General features: G+C 53.9%; 1 protein-coding gene across 2 annotated transcripts in view; it reads right to left on the reverse strand.

Moving 5' to 3' along the window:
* The window catches only part of SORCS2 (sortilin related VPS10 domain containing receptor 2), a 571,039-nt gene that overhangs the window by 67,247 nt on the left and 482,273 nt on the right, over positions 1–21,519 (reverse strand). For both annotated transcript variants that reach the window (XM_064365545.1, XM_064365541.1), the window contains exons 6-8: positions 16,663–16,727; positions 12,917–13,035; positions 10,239–10,328 (exon numbers count right to left, since the gene is read on the reverse strand). In XM_064365545.1, coding sequence (XP_064221615.1) covers positions 10,239–10,328; positions 12,917–13,035; positions 16,663–16,727 — 274 coding nt within the window. The remainder of the gene's footprint in view (positions 1–10,238; positions 10,329–12,916; positions 13,036–16,662; positions 16,728–21,519) is intronic.

A 21,519-nucleotide genomic window follows, 5' to 3' on the forward strand; every position in this document is an offset into this window, starting at 1 on the left:
ATTTGGGAATCACCCACTCCATGCCAGAAACTTTCTGGCCACTGGATGCCTAGAAAGGCCCTGAGTGTGCAGTGGGGAGCCAGGTGGGGCTCTGTCCTCTGTGGCCTGCAGGGAGGCGACCCTGGGTGCATCCGCTCAAGCTTCGTTGTCCAGGGACGCTATCCCCACCTGTACATACACCGGCCTTCCTCCTGGTCCCTCCGTGCTGGTCCCTGCCAGCCCTCAGCCCTGGGGCCACAGTCTGGAGGGGGAGGCAGAGAAGGAGCCCCACCAGGATCCCACAAGGTGGTCTCAGAAGCTGAAAGGGTAGCCAGGGCAAAGTCCTCAGCCTCAGTTTCCATGTGGAAGCAGGGGTGTTGGCAGCTCTGGAGTGGACTCAGTGCAGTGGTCTTGGGGGTCAGTCCCAGGTTTTTAAATTCAGAAAGCAGCCAAGACCCAATCGAATAAAACGGAAAACCGAGAATGCCTTAGTTTCTTGCTTTCTTTTCTTGCCCAGCCAGCACCAAATGCTGTGTGGGAGGCGTGAGTCAAGGGGTCCGGACAAGCCCATTTCGAAGCCATAACCAGCTTCCCTCCCACCTCTGTTCCTTTGCCTTCTTTCACTCTGGAACTTTCTTGCACTCTGAGAACAGTGCCAAGGTCCAGGGGCAAAGGACGGTGGCAGAGGAGGGCCCGGCTGGCCCCACCTCTGGAACCGCCCCTCCTGACTACCCCGTGGCTGTGGCTGGGAAGCTCTGGGGATGCCTTCCTTCACATTTTGTCATCTGATGGGAGGGCCCAGTGAAGGATTTTTTTTTTTTTTTTTTTCTGTACAATAACAGATCAAATCCCAATTCTGCGCAGTGGAGCTGTTTTCAGCGGAGAGTGAGGAAGAAGTTGCCCTGGCAGGTGGCTCAGGGCCGAGCTGGACTCCAGACTGTGGAGGCTGGGCCCTTCCCCTCACTGCCCTCCTGTTACCTGCGCTGTGCAGCCCCAGGGGCTCTGCAGAAAAGGAGAGGGATGCTATTTGCAGCTACCAAGCAGCCTACAGGCAGGGAGGACCCCACAGCGGCAGAGCCGCAGTCCTGTGTCTATGGACCAAAATTCAACACACGGAAATGACTCGAACCAACACACAAAACCAGGGAAGGATGATGGGGCAGGGTGCCCGGGCCTGGCCGTCCCCACGCGGGAAGTGGGACCATGGGTGATGCGGAGCCCACGGAAGCACGCAAGGTGCCCGGAGGCAGCAGGCTTGTGGCTGCTCTGCCCTCCTCACCTCAGCTCCCTCTTCCTCCCCACTCCGCACCTTGGGTGAAAATACACTCCGTCATCCAGGCATCGGTCATTCTGCTGTCCGACTAGGGTAAGGCTTGTCCACCAGCCCAGGCCGTGGCAGGGAATTAGACCATGCAGTCAGGTTGTCAGGTGGGATGTGAGACTTCAGCAGGGGTGGGGGTGGGACTGGGATCATGGGTGCTTTGAGCTCAGCGGGCTTGGTGTCAACCACATTGTTGGGATTCAGGATTTACAGTGATCGCAGCAAGTCACATTGCGCCTCCTACGGCCCTGGGTAAATGCTGACATAACCTGGGTAAATGCATTGGGTAAGTGTTTTCCACAATCTGGGAAACAAGAAAAATGTATAAAGTGACTGAGGTCAGGAGCGCTGCCCCCCAGAGAGACGTGACGCCAGCGCCGCCCCCCAGAGAGACCCGACGCCAGGGCCGCCCCCCGGAGAGACCCGACGCCAGGGCCGCCCCCCCGGAGAGACCCGACGCCAGCGCCGCCCCCCGGAGAGACGTGACGCCAGCGCCGCCCCCCAGAGAGACCCGACGCCAGGGCCGCCCCCCAGAGAGACGTGACGCCAGCGCCGCCCCCCAGAGAGACCCGACGCCAGGGCCGCCCCCCAGAGAGACCCGACGCCAGCGCCGCCCACCAGAGAGACGTGACACCAGCGCCGCCCCCCAGAGACAGTAGGGCCGCCCCCCAGAGAGACCCGACGCCAGGGCCGCCCCCCAGAGAGACCCGACGCCAGCGCCGCCCACCAGAGAGACGTGACGCCAGCGCCGCCCCCCAGAGACAGTAGGGCCGCCCCCCAGAGAGACCCGACGCCAGCGCCACCCCCAGAGAGACCCGACGCCAGCGCCGCCCCCCAGAGAGACCCGACGCCAGCGCCGCCCCCCAGAGAGACCCGACGCCAGGGCCGCCCCCCAGAGAGACCCGACGCCAGGGCCGCCCCCCAGAGAGACCCGACGCCAGGGCCGCCCCCCAGAGAGACCCGACGCCAGGGCCGCCCCCCAGAGAGACCCGACGCCAGCGCCGCCCCCCAGAGAGACGTGACGCCAGCGCCGCCCCCCAGAGAGACCCGACGCCAGCGCCGCCCCCCAGAGAGACCCGACGCCAGGGCCGCCCCCCAGAGAGACCCGACGCCAGGGCCGCCCCCCAGAGAGACCCGACGCCAGGGCCGCCCCCCAGAGAGACCCGACGCCAGGGCCGCCCCCCAGAGAGACCCGACGCCAGGGCCGCCCCCCAGAGAGACCCGACGCCAGCGCCGCCCCCCAGAGAGACCCGACGCCAGGGCCGCCCCCCAGAGAGACCCGACGCCAGGGCCGCCCCCCAGAGAGACCCGACGCCAGGGCCGCCCCCCAGAGAGACCCGACGCCAGCGCCGCCCCCCAGAGAGACGTGACGCCAGCGCCGCCCCCCAGAGAGACCCGACGCCAGGGCCGCCCCCCAGAGAGACCCGACGCCAGGGCCGCCCCCCAGAGAGACCCGACGCCAGGGCCGCCCCCCAGAGAGACCCGACGCCAGCGCCGCCCCCCAGAGAGACCCGACGCCAGCGCCGCCCCCCAGAGAGACCCGACGCCAGGGCCGCCCCCCGGAGAGACCCGACGCCAGCGCCGCCCCCCGGAGAGACCCGACGCCAGGGCCGCCCCCCGGAGAGACGTGACGCCAGCGCCGCCCCCCAGAGACAGTAGGGCCACCCCCCAGAGAGACCCGACGCCAGGGCCGCCCCAGAGAGACCCGACGCCAGCGCCGCCCTCCGGAGAGACCCGACGCCAGCGCCACCCCCCGGAGAGACCCGACGCCAGCGCCGCCCCCCGGAGAGACCCGACGCCAGCGCCGCCCCCCGGAGAGACCCGACGCCAGCGCTTTCAAATGTCTCCGTCTGGGCTTTCTCCCAAGTGTGACGCACATCTTCTTTCACGTGTAGTTTATCGTTGCCCCTTTACACCACAGGCAGAGCTTTCCTCCACCATTAAAATGATCTATGAACACCACTCTTAACCACTGCATGATATTCCATTGTGTGGACGGGCCATATTTCACACATGCTTCCCTGCTGGGAAACCGTCAGTGTTCTTAACATCACTGCGACATGTCATGAATGTTTCCGCACACCGATCTCTGCCTCTCTGGTTATTTCCTTGCCATCACCTCCTAAGAAGGCAAACTGCCACATTGCGAGGTTCTGAAAGCTCTTGTCACCTGTTGTTACATGGCTGTCCTGAACATTTACGTTAGTTCCTTCCCCACCAGCAGGAGTAGAGGGCACTGATGTCGTTTTATGTATGACAATATTGAGAATGGTCTTTAAAAAATATCTGCCGAGCAGAGGTTTGTAAGTAACAGGTAATTTTTGCTTCACATTGCATTTACTTTCTTCTTTTTCTGAGAAAAGATAGCAGAGACATTTTGAGATTTTTAAACGAAGGATGTAAGACACGTCGAAATATACGTATAGTATACGTGATTGTACATATGTGTAGGACCTGGAGAAAAATGCAGAAGAAACCCCAAGGTTGCCAATATTTGTTATGAGGTAGAATTAGGTTTGCTTGTAAGTAACAGAAACAGGAAACAAAACAAAAACAAAAACGGACTTAAACAAGTCTCTCCTGTGTAAAAGAAGTCCAGAATAGCCAATCTGGCCTTGAGGCTCTACAAAGTCACCAGGGACAGAGGCTCCTTCTGAGTCACCACTTCCTGTGCTGTGATGCAGTCTTTGTCCTCATGGTGTGAGATGAATGCTAGAGCTCCAGCCATCGTGTGAATGTGCAAGGCAGCAGGGCGGTGGAAGGGAGGAGGGAAAGAAAGTCTGGCTCTGAAAAGCCAGCATCCCACTGGCTAGACTTTAGAAGCATGACCACACCTAGTTGCAAAGGAAGCTGGGAAATTCAGTCTTTTAGCTGGGAAGCAGGGTACTAGCCAAAGTCTGGGGTCTGCTGAACTAAGACGAAGGGGCAGATGGATATGAGGGGTATCCAGGACTTTCAACACCACCTCCTTGAGGAATGAGGAAGTGAGACTGTGCAAGGGAGGACTGGAGCGGCAAGCAGGTAGAAAGGTATCTACACATACATATTGTATTGTTTATTATGTTCTAGGATAATGGCAAATAGATGCATTCTTCCATTAGTTGTCATGAATGCATTTTAAATAAGTAATTTTGGAAAAGTTTAAAAACATTTTTAATAGGCATAATAGGGGAAATTTCCCCATAGATGTTTATATAAAATTCATGAAACAGTCTAATGAACCAACACCTTCATCAAATTCTTTCAGCACTTTGAATAGATCAGCTCACTGCCTGCTGAACTCCAGGGTTCCTGATGAGACATCTGCTGATAATCATATTGATTATTGCTTGTACGTAACAAGTCATTTCTCTCTTGCTGCTTTCAAGATTCTCTCTTAAGAGTTTCTGACTTTCGGCCAGGCATGGTGGATCACGCCTGCAATCCCAGCACTTTGGGAGGCTGAGGCAGGTGGATCACTTGAGGTCAGGAGTTCTAGACCAGCCTAGCCAACGTGGTGAAACACTGTCTCTCTTAAAAATAACGGCCGGATGTGGTGGCTCAAGCCTGTAATCCCAGCACTTTGGGAGGCCGAGGCAGGTGGATCACGAGGTCAAGACATCGAGACCATCCTGGTCAACATGGTGAAACCTCGTCTCTACTAAAAATACAAAAAAAATTCGCTGGGCATAGTGGCGCATGCCTGTAATCCCAGCTACTCAGGAGGCTGAGGCAGGAGAATTGCCTGAACCCAGGAGGCGGAGGTTGCGGTGAGCCGAGATTGCGCCATTGCACTCCAGCCTGGGTAACAAGAGCGAAACTCTGTCTCAAAAAAAAAAAAAAAAAAATAGCTGGGTGTGGTGGCAGGCACCTGTAATCCCAACTACTCAGGAGGTAGAGGCAGGAGAATCACTTGAACCCAGGAGGTGGAGGTTGCAGTGAGCTGAGATCGCACCACTGAACCCCAGCCTGGGTGACAGAGCGAGACTCCATCTCCACAAAAAAAAAAAGTTTCTGTCTTTTGACAATTTGATTGTGTGTCTTGATGTGGGTCTCTTTGTGTTTATCTTTCTTAGAGTTTGTTGAACTTTTTGATATTCATGTCTTTCATCAATATAAATCAATGGGGGAGTTTGGGGCCATTATTTCTTCAAAAATAGTCTCTCTGCCTTTATCTCTCTTCTGTTCCTTCTGGGACTCCCACAATCATATGTTCGTCTGCTTGATGATGTGCAAAAGCTCGCATAGACTATGTTCACTTTCAATCTTTATTCTTTCTGTTCCTCAGGCTTGATAATTTTAATCGTCTTATCTTCAAGTTCCCAGATTCCTTCTTCTGCCTTTCAAATCTGCTTTCAAATCCCTTTAGTAAACTTTTCTTTTCATTTTTCATTCTTTTTAGCTCCAGAATTTCTTTTGGTTCCTTTTTTGTTTCTATCTATCTATTGCTATTTCCATTTTGTCCATCCATCATTTTCTTGCTTTTCTCTATTTTTCCCTTTAGTTCTTTGAGCCTCTTTAAGACAGTCATATTGAAGTCTTTGTCTAGTAGATCTGCCTTCTGGTCTTTCTCAGGGAAGGCTTCTGTTCATTTGTTTTTGTTCCTTTGAATGCATCATACTCTCCTGTTTCTTTGTATGCCTCCTAACTATTTTATGTCAAAAGCTGGACAGTTGAGACTAATGTCCAATTATATTGAACATTAGTAATATGGTAACTCTGGAAATTAGCTTGCCCCCTTTCCATAGAGCTTGCCATGTTTTGTTCTTATTTTTGATGGTTGTAGGTGATCTCTTTACCAAGGATCAGCCTTACATATCAGCTTAATGTCTTCCTAGGCCTTTTCTGAGCCTCTGCTTGTCCCCGGGCATGCACGGTGATTTTCTAAATTCTCCCATATTTACAGTTGCTTTTGAATGTCTGGTTTCCAAAAGGGAAAAGGGAGAAAAATAAAAGAGAGGAAATACAGGCTGTGACCCTTTCAATCTCCTGGAAGCTGTTTCAGTTCATGGTGGTTGCAACAGTGGCTGCCTGTCTGGGCGTCTGCACGTCTGTCATCAGAAGCGGTCAGTAATCAGAGCACAGATCCTCAGTATTTGGAAGACAAGATTGTTATGGCACCCCTGTGCCCCTCCAGCTCCTTCGAGCTCTGTGCATGCTGCTCTGGGGACACATGCACATTTGCCTGCCATGGGGCTGGGGTACGGGAAGCCTCTACCAGGCTAAGAGCTGACGTTATCCAAACTGACTTTGACATACCATCCACGCCTTGCCCTGGACACTGCAAGCTCTCAAATAGACTTGGGAATTCCAAAACAGTTACACCAGATGGGTCCTGCCAGTGCGGTTGCTGTCTAGGTGGGGACATGGATTCCCGGGGCTTCTGTTCTGCCATCTTACCTGATGTCACCTCCTTCTTTATTCATATGGTTTAGAAATTTTATTTAACTTTAAATACATTTATGGCAAATACAGGAATATTTCACTTTAAATTTGCATTTACCCATTCTTCTGAATGCTTTTAAATAATTGATAGTTATTTGGATTTTTCTTCTCTTTTGTCTGTTTATAGCTTTGGCCTATCATTCACCTCTGTTAGGGAAGCTATGTTTTAAAAACAAAATGATGACGAGTAAGTAAGCAAAGGATATTGACAAATATCAAAATGGCCCACCTTGTAGAGTTTTCACAGACAGGGAAATTAAGACAGCAGGTTGGTGTCATTTATACCCTTTAACGTAGAAGAAAAACAGAAAAAAAGTGGCAAAGCTATACTGAAGCTGATCTATTCCAACTTCGTTGGTGACAGGGTGGAACTCTTTTAGGAAGCAACTAAGCTACACAAATATTTATATCTTTTGTTCTGAAGTTCTTCTTAGACTTCAACTTGAGAAAATTAAAAAGAAATACCTGCAGGCACACATAGATTTGTTGCAGCACTGTTTATAATTATTAAAAAAATGGAAGCAACCCCAATGTCCAAGCAATGAGAGTCTGGCTTAGCTCAACAAGGCACAGTCTCCTCAATAGAAAGCTTCCAGTCATTTAAAGTAAATATCGCGTATCATTCAAGAAACGGTGTCATGCTACAGTGTCCTGTGAAAGCAGACTGGAGACCCACGACTGCTTGTAATCCAGCTACGTAAAAGCCTTTTGGCAGATGGCTAAGAAAAGCAGACCAAGAACTCGGGGGAAATACTGGATGGACCAGATGAACTGGGTGAGCCTCCCTGCTCCAATGTCTATTATTTTCAAAATGTTAATTAAACAGTTAAAAATATAAAAAGAAAAATAGGAGGGGGTTGAGTCTATGGGAAGAGGAAACAGGCAAGTCACAAATTCACCATAAAACCACAGCATCTGACGAGGAAATTCAATCCGCCACTTCTACAATATGCTTATGGGAAACGGGCGAGCTGCTGTCCTGACCTGGGTGGAGAGGAAGAGGCTGGCTGGCTGGACAAAGGTCTCAGCGACAGGAGATGTGGGTTTGAAGACCCTGTGGGGCTCTGGGGGCCCTGTTCTCCTGACAGCAGCCCAGTTTGCCCACTTCTTGATGATGAAGTGACCATCATCTCCAGCTGCTGGTCACTGGATCCTGTGCACGGTCCCTGCAGGTAGGACACTGACAGTCACAGCACATGCCACCTGCCCTGGATGGGTCCCTGGTTCTCCCTTGAAACTGAATGACATGAGGTCGGGTGTGTGTCTGTCACTGCTGTGAAAGCCTCTTGATTCCTTTCAGTGACCTCCAATTTCCATGGGAATAGGGGAAGAAGACGACCAGTGTGCAATGCCTGCTGTCAAGGGTCAGCAGCGGGAGACACGACCTGGCGCTTCCTGCACATCTCAGTGACATCACATCTGCAGGTCCAGGGAGCAGAGGTCCCGGAGCCATCGCTCGAGGTCGCAGAGGCCATGACTTACAGCCATAGGCTCCTTAGACTACCCAACGCCAGAGGGGAGCAGAGAGGGTCCCTATGTGGGCCTAATTCTGGGCTGCACACTTTCCTCTCCCCGACACCAGGACAAAGAGCATAGGACACAGAAACTTCTAACGCTGTAGCCCCCAAAGGTTTAGGGAAGGCTTTCCAGATGCTGAAAAGGTCCCTCACCCTCTAGGAACACCCACTGCCTTTGCCTAAAATGAAACCATTAGCTTTTAATTTACGTACTCAGCCAAGCCTGAGTTCAGTCTATTAAACTCGCTCCTTTTTCCCTTTTCTGTCTTTTCCTTTTTAATTTTTTCTTGTTTTTAAAGAGAAGTTTTTAAAAGGCCTCCTAGACTTTTCCCATTTCTGGCTCAGAAGACGTCTGAGGGTGCCTAGTGTAGGAGCTCCTGTGCCCAAGCACTTTACAACAAGCCACGGCCTGGGCGTGGAGGGCCCGGAGCCCCTGGCCCCTCCCACCCCATTCGCTCTCTCTACCCCACGGTAGAGCTCCTGCTCTGCCCTCCACCCGAGCCACTTTCTCCCTTGCTCTTCTCAGAGCTGCCCTGGGGCTTCGGATAAAGAGTCCCTCCCGCTCCCAGCTCCAGAGGGGCCCCCATAGCTGCCTGGCCGAAATCAGCCACACACACAAGCACACTCACACACACACATCCACACACGCGCAGACATGCTCACACACACGCCCTCCATCACTCTCTGTCTCTGCTTCCTGCTCCCTTCTTAGCGCAAAGCACAACTTGCAGTTATTTCATGCATGTGTCTGTCCACTGGATCTTCTGCCTGGTCCCCGGCGGCAAAGCCCACAGGAGCAGGAACCTGGAGCTTCTGACTCACAGCTGCAGCAGGGCCTCCTAGCACAGGTTAGAGCAGGAACCTGGAGCTTCTGACTCACAGCTGCAGCAGGGCCTCCTAGCACAGGTTAGAGCAGGAACCTGGAGCTTCTGACTCACAGCTGCAGCAGGGCCTCCTAGCACAGGTTAGAGCAGGAACCTGGAGCTTCTGACTCACAGCTGCAGCAGGGCCTCCTAGCACAGGTTAGAGCAGGAACCTGGAGCTTCTGACTCACAGCTGCAGCACGGCCTCCTAGCACAGGTTAGAGCAGGAACCTGGAGCTTCTGACTCACAGCTGCAGCACGGCCTCCTAGCACAGGTTCTGGTTTATATTTGGTGCTCAGTAAGTAAGTGTGGAGGAAGGGAAGACTCATCTGTTTCTCAACTACGCATGTGGGACAGAGATCTTCAGAAGGCGTCATCCCAATGTCCTCAGGAGGGAGGTGTGGCATGAGGCTGGGTGGACTCGCCTGCACCTCGGTTTGAGATCTTTGTTTCTAGCTAGCTGTGTGATCTCAAGTTACTGCCTCTCTGAACTTCCATCACCTCCTCTGTTAATTGAGAATAATGTATTCGGGTGGAGAGACGCCCTGAGGCAGGGGCAGAGCTGGGCAGTCCCCAGCTCCCCTGGCTCACCTTCTTTGACTTCCGAGGCAAGGGAAAGGCAATAGCATCGACGGAGCACCTACTATGTGCCAGGCAGCACACTAGGCGGCTGGAACGCAGAGGTGAGTACTGCAGAGGTCATCCCCACCCCAGCAATGCCAGAGGAGAACAGGAGAGGGACACGGGAGGGAGCCGTCCCTGGTACTCCGAGCACCAGCAAGGAGAAGGGTGGGACAGGACCAGAAAACAGAGGCCCGGGCCCACCTGGGGGGCCGTTAGCAAGTGATGTTTCTCCTGAAATACCACATGTGCAAGAGTTCTGGGCAAAGATGAACCAGGAAGAGGGAAGAGCTTGGCAGAAGCCTAGGATGAGGCCGGGCTGGAAGGGCTGGGCGGGCTGGAATGGAGGGTGTGAGGGGTGAGTGGCTGGAGGAAGCGTGGCCACTCTGTTCCTGTCCATCCTGACTTGGGACCGCCAGGCACCTGTGTATGAGTCCTTTGCGCCGCGAGTCAGCATAGGCTTAGGGTCCGGCCTCAGGGCCAGGCGGCAGGCAGCGTGGGGAGCACCTCACCTTTGGCAATGCGTACTTCGGCAGCTTCATCAGGACAAATTCGTTGCGACGATAAGAAACATGGTATTTTGTCCGGTTTGCTGCTGTTGCCTAACCAGGGGGAGAAACACATTTTTCAGAGGCTTGATTCCCTCTGCAGCCAGATTCTCATGAATGAAAAACTACATATATTCAGCAAGTAAAAATGCCCTTTTACTTTATTTATACCTGTTCTGCTTGAAATGAGCAGACTCCTATTGATCCTTCAAAGCCCCACATTAGCATCCCTCCTCTGGGAAGTTGTCCTCTGCTTCCTTCAGTCAGAACTAACCTCTTTCCCCATGCACTCTCAGCACCTTGCTTCTCTGCATCCAACTTACGGAACAAGGTGGAGAAAATTCCGACGGAAAAGGAGACAGCCCAAAGATGAGCTTGTCAAGAAAGATCACCACTGAACTTCGAGGCATGGCAGACAAAGCCACCATCCCAAGTGCTTTTCCCGGGGCAGCTCATTTGATCCCATAACCATCAACCCCATGAGCTGTGGCCATGGGCGTCTGTTCCCAGAGACGGAAAGGCGCATAGGGACAGGACTGTTATCAGGTGTCTGATCACAGAGGCCACGGATCCTCGCTGCCACGGAACAGGAGCCTCCTGAGCCGCCAGCCCCGCTACCTTGGTGGTGAGGTGGGGCTGGAAGAGCTGAGGTTTCTCCTGTCCCAGCACAGGCTCCCAGGTCCTCTGAGGCCCAGAGTGGAAGGAGGGAGGAAGGGAGAGAGCAGGGGAGGCCTGGGCTGGGGTGGGGAGAGCTTCCCTCTGCAGTTGTTGAGAAAGATGGAAACCAGGACAGGAACTGGATGGAGCCGGCGGCCCCAGCCTTCTCTCGCCCCTCACAAACAACCGCCGAGCACCAACACTAGACAAGCTCACTCTGTGACCTTGCGCAGAATGAGACCACCTCGCAATTGGGTCTGAACACAGACCAGATGTGAATGTCGTTCAAATCCCCAGGATGCACAGACACCCCACCTTGGCTGAGATAAGCGTGGGCTGCTGCTTCACTCCCCAGCTCCAGCCTCCCCTGAGTCACCCCTCCCTCTAGAGAAGATTCACTGAGACACCTGATCCTGGCATGACCTCACCTCCTCACAACCCCCAATCCAGAGTCACGCCTGGCTTCCTCGAGGGCCCCTCAAATCACCTCCTGTGGCCCACACCTGGCAATCAGACCCTTCTAACCCCTCTGAGACGCCCAGGTTGTGTGTTCCCCTGCTGCACTGAGCGGTAACCCAGCCTGCTCAGCCATAGGTGAGCTCGAAGGGTCTTAGGCTTCAGGGCTTTGACAGGCCAGCCCGTCTAATGTTTAGAAACCACTCACCATGGGAGATGGTTGCCCAGAGAGCTGACCTTGTCTTCGTTCCAGTACTTAGTGGATATCTGCAGAAATGCAATGCTAGGAGCTAGGAAAATAGGTGCTGGGTTCAGACCTAGAGCCCAGCCTCCGCTTGCCTGAGTCAGGCGTAGGGACAAAAGGAGTAAATGGCACAGAATGACAAAGTGGGGCCTGGGCTGTGACGGAGGAAGGCACAAGGCTGAAGCTCCTCAGAGGGGGTACCAGTGAGCCTGAACTGGAGGCAGAAGTCCAAGAAGACTTCCTGGAGGAGGAGGTACATGATTGAGTCTTCGAGAAGGAGAAGGAATCAGCCAGCGGAGAAGCAAGGCACAGTACAGGGAACAGTGCAAGCAAATGCATGGACTGGGCATCAAAAGTCAGGGGCTGGGGCTCAGCAGAGGGCAGTGGAGACTGGGCAGGGCTGGAGGTCAGGGCCGGCGGTGGCAGCAGCCTCTTGCCTGGCCTGCTGAAATGGCAGGGGCTGGGAAGCCCACTGCCTGCTCCAGCCCCTAACTCCATGGTGTTCCTTGGCATACACTGAGTGTAGAGTCAGGAGCTGGGGTGACCAAGCGTGGCTGAGACAGGGCAAGGAGGAGTCTGGGGAGTACCGAGGGCCTTCTGGGGAGAGGGCACCCAGCAGATGCCCTCAAGGGGTTTCCTCAGGGGAAACTTTGGACTTGTCTCACGGGGTCCCGGAGAGCAGAACAGAACCCAGTGGGTGGGAGTCCGACGAAGCAGACCCTGTCTCAGGCCAGTGACTGGGGCTACTCAGCAGAGGGCTAGGCTGTTTTGGGAGGGCTGAGCTCCCCATCCATGAAGATGATGAAAAGCTGGATGGATTGCTGGTGTGCTAGAGTTTCTGAATTAGCTGGGACCAAGGGGCTGCTGAGGCTGGGTCCTCTCGTGACCTGAGGGCACGGGCGGCAGGGTCCTGGCCACAGGGGCGTGCAGCCGGTGCCTGGTGGCCAAGACCCGTGACCAGAAGCAGCGCTGGCCAGTTCCAAAGTCACTAATAAAACCAAGTGGGGCTGAGTGGGTTTAGGTCTGGGGACCCGGAGTGGCTGGGAGGTTCATGGTGGCCAGAAGGGAGGTGGAGCCCCAGCGTCCCTCAGCCACTGGGTTTGCGGGGGCCTATGTGGATGCCGGCGGCCACAGCCACGATCAGACACCGTGACCTGGGAAGTAGCACTCGAAAGTGAAATACCCATTTTATTGCCTCTTTTCTGAGTGATTCCATTTTTGCTGTGAGTGGCTCATCCACCATGTCGCCTCTTGCCAATTTCCAGCAGCCCCGAAGCAGCCTCACCTTAAAGAAGATGTAATCGTCCTGCACGGTCAGAGAGCCCTGGTCAATGGGGCCTGCGAACGGGGCCGTCAGCGTCTTCTCGGAGCAATTGTGGATTGGGCAGGTGACGTACCGAAAACCTGCAGGAGAGAGGCGCCGGCCCAGGCAGTCAGGCTGCGGCAGGGGCCAGGACAGCCCGAGACATATGTGCTGGGCTCCATCCTTCTCCAGTACCACTGCGATGGGCCTTTGTGGGCTTGAATTCCAAAGGCCACTGTGATGACACCTGCGGCTGGGGGTGTCATCCTCACTCACTGTGGGCCACGTGCTCTGACACAAGCTCCTGCCACCCTCAGGAAGGTGCTCGTGCTGCTCTGGGGCCTGCCATCCCCTGTAGGAGGGGTCAGCACAGGCGACGGTGGGCACCTCACCGCACCCAGACGCGCACAGCCCGGCCCCCTCCTGAAGTCCCTCACACCTAAGCGGGGGTGGGGGCGGGGGGTGCTCGAGGGTTCTTTCCTGCACATTTTAAGCAAATGTTTCTACCCTTTTCCAGATATTTATGGTTGAGCAATATTGAATGCATGCTTTGTCAGGTAGCTGCTAATTTTGTTTTAAATCCTTCTGTTTCCCTGGGACAAATTTGTGTGGAGGGGCTGGAGCCTAGAGGCCTCAGGAAGCGCTGCATTTCAGCTTGTGAGCCAGGAGGAAGACACGGCCACAGGGACCGCAGGAAGGGCACCACCGCCTCCTCCCCTTCCTCCTCCTCCTGCCCCTCGCCCTGGGTGACCCAGCAGCATGGAGAATGGTTAAGGGAAGGGGTTAAGGAACCAGAAAGGCCCACCCCTAAACTCAGCTTCAGGTTTCTCACTTACTCACTCATTCACTCACTCACTCACTCACTCACCCACTCACTCATTCACTCACTCATTCACTCATTCACTCACTCACTCACCCACTCACTCATTCGCTTACTCATTCACTCACTCATTCACTCACTCACTCACTCACCCACTCACTCACTCACCCACTCACTCATTCACTCACTCATTCACCCACTCACCCACTCACCCACTCACTCATTCACTCACTCACTCACTCACCCACTCACTCATTCACTCACTCATTCACTCATTCACTCACTCACTCACGCACTCACTCATTCACTCACTCATTCACCCACTCACTCACTCATTCACTCACTCACTCATTCACTCATTCACTCACTCACACACTCACTCATTCACTCACTCATTCACCCACTCACTCACTCATTCACTCACTCACTCACCCACTCACTCTCTCATTCACTCACTCATTCACCCACTCACTCATTCACTCACTCACTCATTCACTCACCCACTCACTCACTCATTCACCCACTCATTCACTCATTCACTCACTCACTCACTCACTCACTCATTCACCCACTCACTCACTCATTCACTCACTCACACACTCACTCATTCACTCACTCATTCACCCACTCACTCACTCATTCACTCACTCACTCACCCACTCACTTACTCATTCACTCACTCATTCACCCACCCACTCATTCACTCACTCACTCATTCACTCACCCACTCACTCACTCATTCACCCACTCATTCACTCATTCACTCACTCACTCACTCATTCACTCACTCACTCATTCACTCACTCATTCACCCACTCACTCACCCACTCACTCACTCATTCACTCACTCACTCATTCACTCACTCACTCATTCGCGCACTCACTCATTCGCCCACTCATTCACCCACTCACTCATTCACTCACTCATTCACCCACTCACTCACTCATTCACTCACTCACTCACCCACTCACTCATTCACTCACTCATTCACCCACTCACTCATTCACTCACTCACTCATTCACCCACTCACTCACTCATTCACCCACTCATTCACTCATTCACTCACTCATTCACTCACTCACTCATTCACTCACTCACTCATTCACTCACTCACTCACACACTCACTCATTCACTCACTCATTCACCCACTCACTCACTCACTCACTCATTCATTCACTCTCACTCATTCACTCACTCACTCATTCACCAACTCATTCACTCACTCACTCACTCACTTACCCACTCACTCACTCACTCACTCACCCACTCACCCACCCACTCACCCACTCACCCACTCACCAACTCACTCACTCAGTCACCCACTCACTCACTCACTCGTTCACTCACCCACTCACTCATTCACTCACTCATTTACTCACTCACCCACTCACTCACCCACTCACTCACTCATTCACTCACTCACTCAATTGCTAATTCACTCATTTGCCCACTCACTCACTCATTCACTCAATCAGTCATTCACTCACTCACTTGCTATCCTTCCCTCACTCACTCACCTATTCACTCAACCACTCACTCATTCATCCATCCCACCATAGGCTCTCAGTGTTGTAGGCCTAGAGCCAAGAGCCAAGAGCCAACAACACAGACCAAGGTGACCTCTCAGGCTGATGGGTTGTGTGCCGGGTATAGGAGCCCTGATGATAGCGCTTGCCAATTTCTGTGTTATAAACACTCCCACATGGCCATGCAGGAGCCATCTAGATGAAATTAGTGGCCATGGAGTTGAGAAGGGCTGTGGGCAGCAGGTGCCCATGAGCCAGGGCCAGCTGAAGCTCTGGAAAGGGCAGACAGCCGACCCTGACAGCGTGGTGTGACACAGGCAGAGAGTCTTTCTATCTGTCACCCATGTTATTTTGCAATATTTTGCTCAGTGGGCTCCTCAGGGGCAACTTGGGCATCTGGCTAGGTGCTTATTCATTCAGCAGACTTACTGGGGACACAGGTGATCAGTAGCCCCCACTGGTACTCAAGGAGCTCCAGGTCTTGGGGATTGTGCAGAGCTGGGATGGGGGAGCCCAGCAGAGGTGGCTGGCAGGGTGCATGAGGTCAAAGGTAAGAAATTCCAAAAGGAAGCAGCATTCCCAGCAGGGGTGGGGAGAGGGGCACCACCTGGGACCTTGTGACCCCAGGCAAACCTGGACAGCCCCTGAGCTTTGTTGCCCTGGTTGTCAACACAGAACGGTAATAATGCTGGCCCTACCTGCCCAAGGGTGGTGGGGTAGGGAGTGGGGACATGTGGGTGGGGAGGCACACCCAGTAACTGCCCCTGCCCCTGAAAGCTTGGCTGTGACGACTCTACATTCACACATTTCATATCACTATCCATCTCACGGACCAGGAGACTGAGGTGACTGGCCCCGGGCCCCGAGGTTGGCTGACGGCCGGGCTGGGAGCTGACGCCTGCATTTTTGTTCTAATGGGGACACATCCTGGCTTGGGTGATGCTGCACTGAGATGTCTCTGCAGGGACTCTGCTGCTCTGCCCTCCTCAGAGCACCCTCCTGTCACACAGCAGGCACAGCCCTCAGCAGGAAGCTGGCTGGATCCGGGTGGGCAGGCCTGGGCCCGCCCCATCCCCCACCATCTCCACACTTAGCACATGCTGGGGCTGGGGGCTGAGTTAGTGGGAAATACTCAGTGCTCAGGGGCCAGAACAAATCACCCTCTTAATAGACTTTTCCACTGGAGTGGAGCTCCTTGACTTCGATTCATCCCCAGCTGGAAAAAAAGCACATTTAAAATCATGCCACATTGAGACGCAGTGAGGCCAGCTGTGCAGGGCCAGCTACTGGGGACGAGCGACTGAACACAGGCACCGCTGAGCTGGGTCGGGAACAAGGTGACTCAAGAATACCCGGTGCCCGTGCACTGCCCGGCTTACCTCCACTGAGGTCCTGGGCTTCCACATGGACCAAGTCAGGGTCAGCGTCCACCCCAGACACAGCCCTGGAAAAGAAGAGCCGAGGGTGGGGTCGGGAATGGAGTTACTGTGCCCATCCCCCAGCAGTTCCCCACACCCCACGCAGCCATGTGGCCTCCCTGGGTCTGAAGCCAGCCTTGCTCTGTGGGTCTACAGGGCACCAGCTCCTCGGGAGCCCACCTGCTCCTGGGCTAGAGTATCTGGGTCTTCCTTGCGTGGGCCGAGGGGATTGGCTTTCTTCCTGTCACGGTAGTGTTTGTAAAAGGCTTTCTCCTTCATACAATACTTGTGCATTGTTTTTTCATTTTTGTTTGTTTTATTTTGATCATGCAGGCCTGGGACTCCCACCCTATCCTAATTTTATCAATATGGAAACCGTGGCTCAGAGAAGCAAAGTGACCCTCCCAGAGCCACACCATGGAAAGGGCTGACCTGGGAGTCGAGCCAGGCTCACCTGATCTGCTGCTTCACCTCCTGCTCCCCATTACCTGGTGGAGTGTGCCCTTGGGAAGATGCTCTCAGTCATCGCCCCTTGCCTACTGCTGCCTCTAGGGACTTGCCTGGATCCTTTCGTGAGGTGGCAAAGGCTCCAGCGAGAGGAATGCACCTCCTACCCCAGCACTCGACAGTTTGCACCAGGCTGTCCCCACACAAGGGCCTGGATCACGCATTGTGAGGCAGATGTCTTCATCTGCATTCATAGATGACCCCACTAGGGTCAGGATGGCTCTATGACTTGCCCAAGGCAACACGGCTCAGACCAGGGCAGTCTGCTCAGGCTCCTGCTCAGGTCTGCTCGGCCCCCAAAATGCATGCTGTCCTCAGACTCCACACACTGCCCTGCTCACAACCAAGGCCTTCTCCTAATGTCATGTGTCCAGATACCCCATCTCTTACGGGACTGTGCCTCCCTTGGAGGTGCTCCCAGCTTCAGAGAAGCCGCGATATAAATCCGGGAGTTTGGCCAAGTGGCCGAGTTCCATAGACATCTCTAAGCGCCCAGTGGGATGAACCTACCGTGTACGAGCCCTGCCACGGCCCTGGGGACAGAGATGAAGGAGACACCGCAGCATCCCTGTGGGCTCCTGGGTCAGGACGCTCAGGCCAGGGCTGCGGTTCTCCCACTTCACCCTCCACCCACCCGCACCCCTTCCCTGCCTGACTCCTCTCCCCTGTTTCACTGCCCTGCTGGGTGAAGTCTTTAACTGGGCAGGAGGGGAGGGAGGAAGCTTCTGTCCTTAGAGGCAGAAGCCGGGTCCTGAGTCTGTGCTGCACACAGCATGTCACCTGAACTCATTCAATAGCTCCATTTAGTAGCAGCTGCTCAGGTACAGCGAATGTCCTGGGTGCTCTAGTTGTCTTATCTCACTTACCTCGAATGATCCCGAATGATTTGGTTATGCCCATTTTACAGATGAGGAAACCAAGGACCAGACAGGTGAAAACAGATTAAAGGTCATAGAGCTAATAGAGCAAGATCCACAACCCAGGCTCTGCCACTCACAAAGCAACATCTTTTCACCACACACTTGTTTCCTGGCTCTGCACAGCATTGTGCATGAACTAATGCGGTGAAGGGATAGTGGTAGGGAGGAGGCAGACAGCTGCCCCTCCCTCAGTCCAGGCTCTCAGCTGGAGGCTACACCTGCCCTGGCTCCTTTGTCCAAGACTCTCCCCTGTGCTCTCACACACTGTCCACCTGCATGGGGCTGGCTGGAGGTGGAAAGCCTCACTTGCCCCTTGGACACTTCCCTGGCTGTTCCAATAATTACACTGGCACCAATTCTGCCTTGAATTTATGCAATACTTGTCCTCTCACTGCTGAAGAGCCAGCAATGACAGGGCAAAGGCTGCTGCTCAGGGTTGCCGTCTGAAAGCCTCTCCTTTGAGGGACATCCACCCGTTCATTTACCCACTGTCAGCATCACTCCCCACCCTGGTGCTGCATTCACTGTGCTGGATGCCACCTGTCCTAGGTCATGTCCCTGTCAACCTGCTGTGTGTGCAATAAAAATCAGAGCACTCACTATTTGCCAGGGATTGAGGGCTCAGAGATAAACAAGACACAGCCTCTGTCCTCTAGGAGCGCACAGGCTAGTGAGGAGGCCACACACAGCATAATGACCTATTCACCATCCATGCATTACCCATTTATCTATCTATCCATGCTTCTATCCATCAATCCACCCATCCACCCATCCACTCGTTACCCATCCGTCCATCCATGCATTCATGTATCCACCACACATTCCTCCATCCGCCCATGCATCCATCCATCATCCATCCATCCATCCACCCATGCATCCACCCATGCATCCATCCATCCATGCATCCACCTGTGCATCTATTCATCCATCCATCACCTATCCATCCATCTATGCACTCATCTAGGCATCCATCCATCCATCATCCATCCCTCCATCCATCCATGCATCATTCATCCATTCATCACCCATCCATCCATCCATGCATCCATCCATCACCCATCCATGCACCCATCCACCCATGCATCCATCCATCCATGCATCCACCAATACATCCATGCATCCACCAATCCATCCATCCATCACCCATGCATCCATCCATCCATGCATCCAACAATCCATCACCCATCCATCCATCCATCCATCATGCATCCACCCGTCACCCATCCATCCCTCGTCCACCTATCCATGCATCCATTCATCCATCCATCCACCCATGCATGCATCCATCACCCATTCATGCATGTATCCATCCATCCAGGCATCCATCCACCCATGCATGCATCCATCCATCCATGCATCCACCCATCCACCCATTTACTGAGCACCTACTACAAGTTGGCCCTGGGCTAGGGCTGGACATATAGAGGTGCACTTTTCAGGTCCCTGCTCTTGTTCTTGCCTCAGTAATCTCACAGATTAGAAAAAGGTCTATGAACGTTTGTTTCAGGCTCAAACTCTTTAGGACTGAAGTCGATAAGTTGCCATGCCAGCTGGTCACACTAGGGCTCAGGAGGTAGAGTCTGTTATTGAGCTGCGTCTTGCCACACAGGAAGGGGACACGGACAGGAATGGGAGGAGGTTCTCTCTTATACTTGCAGTGTGAGGACAGATCTTTCTCCATGAGTAGGTGGAAGCCAGTTCTTTGGGAGGCTACAGTCTTTCTGACCATAGAGAATGTGTGTGGGGGGCACATAATAGGTGTTTATTAAATGGTTAAATGAGACTTAAAGAAAGGGAGGTGAAAGGAAGAGCCATTTTTTCAACGCTGACTACACGTTGCCTATTGAACTAAGCACTTTATAATTATTACCTTGTTTCCAACACAGGACTATGACGTGGGATGGAAACTCCATTTTATATATTAAAAATCTGAGGCTGAGAAGGCTTTTGTCTTCTGGGCATTTGTCTTATATCCCACAGAAACCTTGGGGATTCCTTCCTCTCTCCCTCTGCACTTCCTTCCTTCTTGGCATTTGGCCTGAGTAGTGGGAGCATGAGGGGTGTGGAACAGATAAGGCAGCATCCCGAGTTGCTATCTGGCTGCCTGGTGTACATCATGAGTGACCAAGTGGCCACTGGACATGTGTCTGGAATGCAGATGACATTCAATGCCATATTCTTGGATGGGCTCAGGACTGAGGGGACAGGTGGAGGTGATACTGAGGTACACACGTGGTCCTCTGGGCACGATCATCAGAGTGGCCCTTTAAACACCCCTTCTACTGTGGCCTGGGCTATCTCCAGATCTGTGTTTTTGCACTTCCTGGGAGATAGACAAAGGGCACTGGCCATCCTGCCTCACTCATCCCTTGTGTGCTGAAGGCCAAGTGGATATAGGGCACTTGTCGAGTTTTGGTGGAGACTCTGAGTGGGCACTTATGATGACTCCAACCAGTGCTGCGTTCAGCAGTTTACGAAGCACCTCAGACACGAGTCCATCTGATCCAGCACAGGCGTGTCCAGCCTTGTTGGCATGGGGAATGCTGTGACAAACCAGCTGCGTGTCCCACCTCCAGAGCCTGCAGTTGGGGGGCTGCATGGGGACACCAGGGAGGAGCCTGACTTGAGAGGGGGGGCTCCAACCTGGGCTGGCTGAGCTCCCTTTGCAGTTCTATGACACCTTTAAGATGGGAGCTCAAGCAGTTATGGCACTTCTCTGAGCCTAGGTTCCCTGTCCTTAAGATGGCACAATAACACCTGGCTCATGGGGGTTCTCTGAGGGGCCAAGTCTGTGAAGCACCTGTACTGAGGCCTGAGATGGGACAGAAGACATGTCCCAGGGTCCCACCTCCATTGGCTGGTCCTCCAGGGAAGGCAGGGATGGGGCATGGGCTAGTCCTGCAGGGAGGGCAGGGATGGGGCATGGGCTGGTCCTCCAGGGAAGGCAGGGATGGGGCATGGGCTGGTCCTGCAGGGAGGGCAGGGATGGGGCATGGGCTGGTCCTGCAGGGAGGGCAGGGATGGGGCATGGGCTGGTCCTCCAGGCAAGGCAGGGATGGGGCATGGGCTAGTCCTGCAGGGAGGGCAGGGATGGGGCATGGGCTGGTCCTCCAGGCAAGGCAGGGATGGGGCATGGGCTGGTCCTACAGGGAGGGCAGGGATGGAGTCCAATTTTGGTGTCATATTCAGCATATGCCCAGTGTTGAGCCTGGCTCCCAGGAGGGGAGTGTGGAATTTTTTAGATGAAAGGAGCCTTGGTGAGGATCTGGTCCAGGGTTTCTCAAACCAAGCATCACATCCCATCTCCCAGATTTCACTACCTCCGTGTGCCTACTGAACTGTCATCTACCCACCACTTTCTTCACACTGAAAACCTCCACCTGCTTTAGCC

The sequence above is a fragment of the Aotus nancymaae genome, unplaced genomic scaffold (genome assembly GCF_030222135.1).
Source record: "Aotus nancymaae isolate 86718 unplaced genomic scaffold, 86718_ANA_hifiasm-v0.15.2.pri h1tg000006l, whole genome shotgun sequence".
Classification (NCBI taxonomy): domain Eukaryota; kingdom Metazoa; phylum Chordata; class Mammalia; order Primates; family Aotidae; genus Aotus; species Aotus nancymaae.